The 10,897-nt window shown below is 32.0% G+C and overlaps 2 protein-coding genes across 2 annotated transcripts; one reads left to right on the top strand and one right to left on the bottom strand.

Moving 5' to 3' along the window:
• The first annotated feature begins 831 nt into the window (after nt 1–831).
• On the top strand, nt 832–1,535 carry LOC129917138 (dynein light chain Tctex-type protein 2B). The gene is made up of 2 exons (XM_055997505.1): nt 832–1,147; nt 1,205–1,535. The coding sequence occupies exons 1-2, from the start codon at nt 937–939 to the stop codon at nt 1,459–1,461; spliced, it is 468 nt and encodes a 155-aa protein (XP_055853480.1). The 5' UTR covers nt 832–936; the 3' UTR covers nt 1,462–1,535.
• A 4,546-nt stretch (nt 1,536–6,081) lies between these two features.
• Nucleotides 6,082–7,542, bottom strand: LOC129917136 (kelch-like protein 5). The gene has a single exon (XM_055997503.1). It carries the CDS (start codon nt 7,497–7,499, stop codon nt 6,159–6,161), a length of 1,341 nt encoding a protein of 446 aa, XP_055853478.1. The 5' UTR covers nt 7,500–7,542; the 3' UTR covers nt 6,082–6,158.
• Nucleotides 7,543–10,897: the final 3,355 nt, after the last annotated feature.

Here is a 10,897-nt window from a genome sequence, read left to right as displayed (position 1 = left end):
ACAACGCAATCCAATCCACAAACAGCACTATTTTTTTCGCTGGGCGAATTATAGCCCTGTCCCATTGGAGGTGGTAGAGTCTACTAATAGTAGATATTTTGTTTAATCTAGTACTATCATCTACTCTCTGCCCGAGTAGATACGATTCGTATATTGAATTCGTTGAAAGTGCGTTCCATTGAAAACCGATAGTTAACTGCGAGTAGTACTTTGCCACCTCCCAAAGGAACAGGGCTTATGTCACTTCACCTAATTTTATGTTTCAGGTTAGTGTAAGGTTTTCTTTTGAATGCAGAGGTAAAATGACATTAAAGGGAAAACCTTATACGTACATGATTGGAACAACGCCCATGTCATGTTCAAAAAACCAGATTCTTCAACAAGATGTCTGTGGGGGCATGGATTTTTCTGCCTCGATGGGATTTTTTCAAGACACGTTCATGAACCGGGCATCGTTCATGCCCAGTGGAGGCGGCTTTTAAATCTCACTTTATGTCGAATTTTGATGAGTTGATTTTTGTCGCATGGCAAAAGTCAACTCGTGAAAAATCTGCATTTAAATTCAAATTTGTATGAAACGTCTATACAACGAAAATAAAAATTGTAACAAAATGGCAAAAATATTGGCAAGGTGAAAATTAGGCTCCAGCTGCAAAATTCCAATTTCCAAGGACATATATTTTCAATACTTGCAACAATCAAGGTTTTCAATTCGTTTCATGCATGAAATGCATCCAACAAAATATAACTCTAGTGTGCTCTTGGCCTTAAGAAATCAGCCGAAGATTTTTTAAATTTTTATTTCTCTGAATGCACTTTGTTTTGACAGTTCTTGTCCAAAGAATATTTTCCATGGCAGCCGTTTGTTGTTATCATTTATAATTTATTTTTAAACGAAAAAAATATATATTTTGCAATTTAAATTATTAGAACAAGATGTCTGTTGAAAAAAAGAAAAGTAGTGAGAATGGACATCTAGAACAAGAACATGACGACATAAAAGATCAATTGAAAAGTTCATCTCAATTAGATTTGGATGATAATAAAGGACCAATCGCTTATCGAATGCGACCATCGCTAGAAGACATCTTCAAAGCTAAAACTATTAAAGAAATAATACAAAGAGTATTAACAAAAACTCTGCAAGGTATTCCATTTATCTTAGTTATTTTAATTTCTGTTAAAAACACCATCATTTTCTTAGGAAAAAAATACAATGTAGAAGACGCACGCAAGTGGACACAAGAAATTGCTGATACCATTAGCGCTTCGGTTAAGGATTTGAATATGCCACGGTACAAGCATGTGGTTCAAATAAGTTTGGGACAACAGCTTGGAGCTGGATGTAGATATATAGCTAAATGTAGTTGGGACGCAGAATGCGATAGTTACACCTCGGATATATTTTCAAATGCTACTCTATTTTGTGTCTGTACTGTTTTTGGAATATATGTTTATTAGTTATAGGAACTTTTATTTGTAAATCTTTGATACATTTCGTAATAAATCTAATTAAGTTGTTTTCTTTAATTTAAGCAAGTCGTTTATTTTTTTCAATTTTAAAATTTCCGTAACTATTTGGGCCATAACACATTTATTTGGAAAGAGATTCAAAGTGCAACCCGTAAGTATAACTAAAATCATTTATCACGTATTCCACAGATGTAGTTTCTTGAAATGACCGACCCTAGCAAGGTATCCGTCTGAGCGAAAAATGTTCCGATTTCATACAAATCATGCTTCGAAGTATGCTTTTGACAGGTATAAACTCTTCGATTCGTAAAAAATCGTACAAATTTCCGTTTCAACGTATAAACCCAGTTTTCCTCCTCACGAAATAAAAAAAAATTTCCTTGGATTTGAATTGATTGCAAATATGAGCTTACCTACTTACATATCAAGGGGCACGGTAGTGCCCAGCCAAGTTCTCTAGCAACTTTGGCACTACACCCTTATTTACAGGAAACAACTCAGGCCATTTTCGACCCCCCCTCTAAATTCCACACCAAAGATGCCAGAAATTTCAAACTCGCTACATTTGTTGAGCTCGCCGAACCCAAATTCCTCACAAAATTTCAGCTTCTTACGATGAGTAGTTTCTGAGATAAAGGACTTCAAAAATCGCGAAAACCGTAACTGACTCATTGATCATCAAAATTATGGAGACCTTCCCGCTATCGTAGAAACTTGAAATTTTACATGGTGATGGGACTTGTGGTGTATACAAAGGAAAAAATCGAAAATTTGAGATTTTCAATTCAGGGGGCGTGGTAACTGCCCATTTTCGCCGAATTTTCATCAATTATTATAGAGCACTTCTGATTACACTGGTCAACAAGGTTTTTGTTACAGACACCAAGATATACTTTTCTATAGGTTTTTTGGGTGCTGAGCTCGAATCCGAAGTCAGAACAATTCTACCACATCACGTTTTTGAGATAATCCCGTTAGAAAATCGAAAATGCCGCTTTTTACCAGTTTTCGAGATTATTTCTTAGCTTTTGGTTATTTGTTTTAAATAAATTTGTAACGGTTTCTAATAGAACTAAATGTTGTCTTTCTAAATCCGTTTAAATCTTTTAAAAATCTCTTATCTTCTTTGAGAAATCTGAAATTGAAATCAACGTGTTTGATATATCTCATATTTATTTGCTTTTAATAGTAAATCTCGAAATGTTCTTTGCCAATCGCTTTCAAATTTTGACACAACGTTTCATTTACATTTCAGTAAGTTCTTATCTTGTTTTTAACAAGAAAAAAAATTATATTTTTCTCACTAGTAATTATTTAGTATAAGTATCTGACACGGTCACGCTTTGATGTATCTCACTGCGATTCACCACCTTCGCAAATATAAAAACTTTCAAGATTCTAAATGGAACGTTGTGTCAAAATTTGAAAGCGATTGGCAAAGAACTTTTCGAGATTCGCTATTAAAAGTAAATAAACATAAGATATACCAAACACGTTGACTTCAATTTCAGATTTCTCAAAGAAGATAAGAGATTTTTAAAAGATTTAAACGGATTTAGAAAGACAACATTTAGTTCTATTAGAAACCGTTACAAATTTATTTAAAACAAATAACCAAAAGCTAAGAAATAATCTCGAAAACTGGTAAAAAGCGGCATTTTCGATTTTTTAACGGGATTATCTCAAAAACGTGATGGGATAGAATTTTTTTGACTTCGGATTTGAGCTCAGCACACCAAAATCCTATAGAAAAGTATACCTTGGTTTCTGTAACAAAAAAAAAGTTTAATTATGTTGACCAGTGTTATCGTAGAATCTTGAAATTTGGTAGAATGGTAGAGCTGATAGTTTATACAAAGGAAAAAATTTAAAATTTGAGAATTTTAGCCAGGGGGCGTGGCAACCGCCCATTTTGACTGAATTTTCATCAAATATAGAGATTTTCAATTCTACAGCCATACCTTGCAAAAAGTAGTGAAATCACAACAAAAACATTACTGTTAAAAAAAGAGCCAAGTTATCCTATGTTGAAATTATGCTGGCACAAAAAGTATTGAGATATAAAAGTGTACCAAGTTCTAAAGCTTGGGTTCAAATTCGTATCAATAAAATTTTGATTGTTTACTTGGCAAATTTTTGAAATAACTTTAAAAATCGGTATTTAAAACAAAAATTGTCAAGTAAGCAATCAAAATTTTATTGATACGAATTTGAACCCAAAAAAAAAAATATTTACTGTACAAATTTTATTCAACTTTTAGGTTCATGTTGTGGCCGTTTTCGTACTATGGTAGGTTCGGAGCGCATTGGTTTCGGGACTATCTAGGCACTTTTGAGGCTTCATTTAAGGCTAAGACCACTGAAAATAGTTTCTTCGGTTGATAAATAAATTTATTACGCAAAAAAAAAAAAATAATGCAAAAATAAAAAATTCCAGAGGGATTTCCCCCTTTAAATACACATTAGACATTAAGAATAGGGTTGCCAACCGTACTCTAAAAAAGAGTATTGTGCTCTATTTTACGTATGTGTACTCTATAATCTATAACTCTGATAGAGTACGATTTTGTTCACTATTGCTCAACTTCAACCAAACTCTCAAGTTGACAAACTTGCGAGTTGACTTTAACTCGAGAGTTGAAACAAAAGTTGAGAATTTATTTTGTTTACTAGACAACTTTTCGGACTCGTGACAAATTTTTAAAGCATCGGATTCATTCAAATCTAGACTGAGAGCCAGCCTTTAATAAGTGTTAGTACAAATTGTTACCCTTATAAAACTTGGGAAAAAGTTTGCTTATGGAATAAGATCATGGATCCAAAGTATTTTAAAAAAAATTGGGTTGAAGGGTGTTTTTTCGCGGAAATAAGGGAGGGGCTGAAGGCCAACAAAACAGTGAAAAAAAGGTTTGTGGAATATAACATGACACATGTTTTGAATGCTGAATCCAATGACTTAAGAATAAAGTCAATACGATAGCTCAAAGAAAAGTTATTGCCGATTAAACTCTAGGGTGCTTGTGTTTTTACTTTAACAGGCAAAATAAACCGAAACCCATGTGAAAAATGATACACTCCTGAAATTCGGGATGAAGGTTTTAGATAAAAAAAAGGTTCCGTAAACTTCTTTAAAATATATATCTGGTGAAAGGGTAACAGGGGGTGAAAGGGTGTTTTTTTTTAAGAAATGATGAATTTCAAAATTAGAACCAGGAATTTAAGCAGTCTATCTCTATACAAATATTCTATTTTTTTTTGGTAAATATGTAAGGAAAATTAGCGAAAAGTCCAATAAAATCAATGGAAAATTGGTACCCTTACGAACTTAATTAATAATGTAATAATAATGGTACCCTATTGAAATTCATCAATTATGTTACTTTTGAGATTGGAAGGAAGAATCTTAAGTGTCTATAATAATATTTCATGAATTAAAGTGTATTTTTTTTTTAGAGTAAAAAAAAAAATGATTGGCCACCCAAATGAAATTTGGAAAGAAAGTTGGATTTGGAATAGAAAAGAAGAATAAAGAGTTTTCGTAAAATAATTTTGGGTAAACTGTTTTTTTTTTTTTTTGGGAAACAGTAAATTCTATATAACGTGTTTAATACACAGAGTTCGATCCAACGAATAAGACAGAACAGTAGAACATGGTGGTAAAAGCCTTATTTTATGGGTGTTTATGGTAGCACCTTGCTTCGGAAATTTAGCAGTTATTGACTCTATTACGAATAGACTTGATTATCTACACATTTAAAGAAGTAATCTTTAAGAAATTGCACGAAAATTCATCCTTAACCCTCTATAGGCACACCTCTTTTTTGTGACGTGATAGGCACACGGGTGCGAATTTGGTTTATACTTTTTCATGTCGCTAGAACTTTTTTCGGTCACAATATTTTATAGAGAATCAAGTATGAAATTGATGTAGAATATTCCGAGGAATTCAAATAATTGTATTCACAATTCCGAAAAAAAATATTTTCACCCTTATAAAGAGACTTTTTTGTGACCACTTTTTTCAAAAATCATAATTTTTTTATTTTTGTCCTGCCAAATTCGCACCCGTGTGCCGACAGAGGGTTAAAGAACTTTTCAAAATACTTAATTCTTTAGATATCTTTATTACTGCCACACTACGTAGATGCATTGAACTAAGTAAATTTTGATCACGTTCTCACCAATTTTAGACCATTCTTCCTGAATTTAAATCACTCCTCGTCGTATTATGAAGTTTTTTAATTCTTTTAGCTGGGGTAGGTATACCTATAAATATTCGATTTCATTTAAATTTGGTGGGTATGTTTGAAAAAAAAAAATGGTAAGAATTCCATGTTTTTTTTTTATAACTGCTTACTTACTTTTGTGATATAAATTTGTTAATGTTCTTATATACTTTGATCTAATTACATACGTTAAATTTCCATCCAAGCAACAACCTTGCAATAGAAAATAAAATACGAAATTTCGTTCTCCAATATTTTTTTTTGTATCTGTTCCAATCATTGTTATTTCCATATTGCATTTATAAGAATTTCTTTTTAGTCTTCCAAAAGTGCATAAAACCATTTTGATTGAAACATAAGACTAAATTTAATCGAATACAAAAATACATAATAATGTAACATTATTATGGTTTTTTTTAAGTTATAAAAACGTTATACAAATTTTAAAATTAAAAAAGTTTACATAACAAATAACCGTGACGAAATACTAAAGTCATGTGGCAACAATGGAGCCAATGCTCTCCATTCATCTGCGTCCGGATTATATTCTTCCACCAAATTAACCCACTCACCAATATCATTATATCCAACACAAGCTATTAGCTTTCCATTTAATGAAGCACATTTAACATATAATCGACCAAGTGTCAATGACTTGGCAACCGTCCAGCTATCAGTTGAAGGAGTATAACATTCAACTGTCTCACATTTAATTCCATTATAATCACCACCAACAGCATACAACTGATTATTAACAGTTGCTATACCGAAATTTAATGAATTTTCTGCCTTTGGTGTAGTAGTTGTCCATTTGACAGTAATTGGATCATAACATTCAATTGTCCGTTGACCATTGCCCACAGCATATATTTTATCATTGAGAACTGCAACTTGAATAAAAGACAATGAAACACCCAATGGTTCCGAATAGGTCCAAATACGAGTAGAAAAATCAAACATTTCAACCAAACACGACCAATTTCCTGCACTTTCACCTCCAACAATATACAAATGATCATTAAGTTCGACCATTCCAGGCCAACGTCTTGCAAGTCCCATTCCAGGCAACTCAGACCATTGCATGGTATTTAAGTCAAGACAATCAACTGTATTTGTTATTTGACCAGAAATTTTACCTCCTGCTATGATCCACTTGTCTTTAATAAGTATACTTCCATATTCCATACGTTTCCTTGGAGGCATTGGCCATTTTTCATAAGACCATTCATTCAATTCTGAATTATAAGATTGAATTTGAAAATCACTTGTGCCAGTGGCAAAGGCAAGTTTTTCATTTTGTTTTCCTTTAACTTCGAACTTTAATGGAATTTGAGATCGAAGTTGAGGAGAAAAATGCCATTTCAACCACCTATGAACTAACTGATAGCATTCGATAGTTTTGCAAATTGGATCAGAGTTTTCCATTAAGAACTTAGGTTCCAATTGAGTGAAATGTACTCGAGATAAAAGCTTATAAGTATACTCTTGACGGTTTGGCAAATCATGTTCGACCCAAGCCACTAAACCGTTAAATACAAGTTCATGTGAATTACCACCGATATCTTCGCTAAATAGAATCTTACTTAATTGATCTTTGTCAAGTTTTAAAAATTCCGATTCATTTGAAACAGTTGCAAAGTTAGCATACACAAATGCAATAGCTTTTTCATAAAGAGTTGTGTAAGTATGTTGTTCAGCGAATAGGGCTACTCCCAAGCAATTTGAAGGATCTAATTGATCACCCATAAAATCGCAACACGCACCAATTAACGTGTTTAATTGCAGAAAATCTGCAGCCATTACAATATTCTCAACTATTTCGCTGTGTAATTCAATTTTTGAAGTGTAACGGCCATATTATTCACTAGTTTAAAAAATACATCTGGATGTAAACAATGTCAAATGTCAAAAATAAATCCAATTCCATAATATTCACTACTTAAATCCAATCTTAAATCCAATTTTTTAAATCCAATCTCGTTAAATCCAAACAAATTTAAACTGCTCTCTGGAGGTCTGTTTAACTTTATAAATCCAGATGTAAAATTCATTTTCACAGTGTTCAGTTGTTTTTTCACGTATTTTGTGAAGAAAAAATAAAGATAAATGCAAATTATACAAAATTTATTGAATAAACATATAATTTTTTTTGAGTGAATAATATGACCAAAAAATTAAATCCTTGGATTTATGAAATTCTGATTTAATGGATTGGATTTAAAATTAACTTAAATCCAAACTAAATCCAGAGTGAATAATATGGCCGTAAATGAAACCCAAAATAAGGTTTAAGGTTTGTCCATCGATACTTTCAAGTCTTACCTCTTCCGCTTCAGCTTCTTCGAGAGTGCTTCGAAACATTGCAAGAAAATAATCACTTGCAGCGGATAGAACTACTCGATGAGCTTGTTGTTTTATACCATCGATACCAGCTATTAAAATAATATCGAAAAATTCTTTTTGATTGTAGAAATTTGCAAGTTTTTTTAAAATGTAATTTGCATGATCAGCACATTCGAATGTGTCGATTTTTTTGTCGGGTTTGATGGCGGCGGTGGAGCCAGAGTTTGTTGAAGATGAATCTTTGTTTTCTGACATTATGGATGGCTGAAAATATTAATATCTTATCTAATCTTATCTAATGTTATTGTAACTTTTTTAAAGAATTACCTTTATATTGTTTTTAAAATTAATTTTTTTTCAACGAACCGTTTTTTTTTGTTTGGCTTGTTGTCTCTTCTCTGATTTCATTTCTGATAAGATAACGGAATGTTTTGTTTTTATTTTTGGTTTTCCCCGTTTTTGTTTCGTTTAAAATATTCGTAAAGTTTTGTTTTGGTCTACTTATGAATCTGTGATGCCAAATTTACTATTCTTTTTAACGTTTATATGAGTGAATTTCAGGAGTAGATTCAATTTGAATCGAAATGGTGATTGGGCTTTTAAGCAATCTGTCTTTGTCGTTTTCCTTTCTATCATAACTGTTTATTAAAGAAGTACAAGAAAAAACCAACCAATCAAATCAAAGCAATTCTGAGGAAAACAAAAGCGTACATGCATAATACACGGCACTTTTCCTCAGAATTGAAATGTCAAAAGTTTTTTTTTCTGTTTTTTTTTTTATTTTTTTTCTTCAACACTGACGTTTGGCTTAAAAGCCCAATTGGGCTTTTAAGCAATTTGTCTTTGTCTTTTTCCTTTCTAATTTGACAGTTCATTAAAGAAGAACAAGACAAAACCAACCAATCAAATCGAAGATATTCTGAGGAAAACAAAGTAAATCGATTTTCATTGCAAAAAGGCGGTCGAGTAAATTTCTCTTATAAAAATAATGAAATTAATAGTTTTCCGTGCTGTGACGTATTAAACAACATAAATAAAATATTTTTGAACAATTCGATCGTGTTTTGGTTTTGATTTTCCAAAATTTCACAACTTTCTTTTACATTCGATTAAATCAAATTGCGCTTTGAATTGAAATCTTCCTCAGAATTGAACTGTCAAATTTTTTTTTTCATTTTTTTTTTTTGCATTTTTGACACTGACGTCTGGCTTAAAAGCCCAATATAGTGCATGTAGATTTACATAAATACGCCCTTTGTAGGGGAAGGTGGCCTAAAATGCCCCCCCTAAGGAAAATGGCTCATATCTAGAAAAAAAGTAACATTAAAACTTAAATGCTATATAATACTTTTCAAAGTTCAATAAAGTACTATCAATTTTTTTTTATTTGCAAGTTAAAAAAATCGTAAAAAGGATTTAAATTTTTTAATTTTCAAGACGTCTACAAATTTCACTGATCAAACTTACCCGGGTAAAATGGCACACTGTCCAAACATACGTGATTTTAAATGAAAAATCGAGTCAAAGGGCTCCTTTTTCATTTTCTTGGAACAAGTTGTGGCTGATCCCCCCAGATCGAACAATTAATAGCTTTATTTTTTGTCGTAGGACATTCTGAAGCCGAGTTATTCCCAAAAAACGATATTTTTGGGTGTTTTCGCACCGGTTTTGCATGCGTTCATTTATCAATTGCTCGGCCATCTTTGGTGATAAAGAGCTGATTTTTTCTTTAAAATGCAGGACATAAATATGTCTACAAAATAAGTTAGAAAAATGTCAATCATGATATAAGCTTTTTTCAAAATAATGACAAAAATGTGTTTTTAACAACAAGAATTTGACTTTAAATGGCTGCCATTTCGTATTTACTCACTCAACTACAATGAAATTACATACAACAATAGAAAATATTATAAGGAAGAGAATGTATGTTTATTTTTTGGTCTACGACAATCTGGAGCAAAGATATTAGCTTAGAAGTAAAATATCCCAAAAAATGCATTTTTGTGAATAACTCCGCTAAAAAGAATGATCAGGTGGTGAGAAATTGGGTTTAAGCCTTTTAAATATACCCCTATCGATCCATGAAATAAAAACTGACAGTGCCTCTGTGCGCAAGGTTAGGCCCTTTTTTCCGACGCTTTGACTGGAGTATTAGCTAAATCTCGGATTTAGCGTAGGTGGAAACATAGTATTAAGCCTGGTACGCAGCTCGCGCTAAATTTTAGCTCCCATACAAATTATCGAAAAATTTTATCTGAGCTAAAATGAATGCCATACAAATTATCGATAACTTGTATTTGAATTTTATCTCGGCTAAAATTTAGCGCGAACAGCGTACCAGGCTTAAACTACAATATATGTATAACAAACACAACAGCTTCTATAAATTGAAGCCTCACAGGTATTACTTTTTATACTGCTTGTATTCAGCTTGCTTCAGAATAAAATTGCTTGTAGAAATTCGAACTTGTTTAACAACTTCTAATAAGTTGTTTAAATACTGTTAAAGAAACTTAACCAAAGAAAGCTTGTTTTTCGGATAAGCTTGGTTAATGAATTTATAGAAGCTTTACAGAAATGATCAAGTTTTGTATTTGATTTTTGGTTTTGATATTGAGTAATCTAGCTCGGACACTTTTCTTGTTTTGACATCTGCTATTGAACAGATTAAGTTTTTGATTTCCCTACCCAACTAGCACAACAGCTTCTGTAAATTGAAATCTCACAGCATATACTTTTTATACAGCTTGTATTGAGCTTGCTTCAGAATTTAAGTGCTTATAGAAGTTTGGACTTGTTTAAAAACTTCTAATAAGTTGTTTAAATACTGTTAAAGAAACTTAAACGAAGAA

This window comes from Episyrphus balteatus, chromosome 3, assembly GCF_945859705.1.
Source record: "Episyrphus balteatus chromosome 3, idEpiBalt1.1, whole genome shotgun sequence".
NCBI classification, from domain to species: domain Eukaryota; kingdom Metazoa; phylum Arthropoda; class Insecta; order Diptera; family Syrphidae; genus Episyrphus; species Episyrphus balteatus.
Note: the sequence above shows the minus strand (reverse complement) of the source record. Positions and strands in the feature narration are given on the sequence as shown.

Bases quoted from the DNA above. Each gene is read 5' to 3' on its own strand.
- LOC129917138 (XM_055997505.1), top strand. From the start codon at position 937: ATGTCTGTTGAAAAAAAGAAAAGTAGTGAGAATGGACATCTAGAACAA. The intron at 1,148-1,204 runs GTATTCCATTTA...TCATTTTCTTAG, and splicing joins ATTAACAAAAACTCTGCAAG to GAAAAAAATACAATGTAGAA.
- LOC129917136 (XM_055997503.1), bottom strand. From the start codon at position 7,499: ATGGCTGCAGATTTTCTGCAATTAAACACGTTAATTGGTGCGTGTTGC.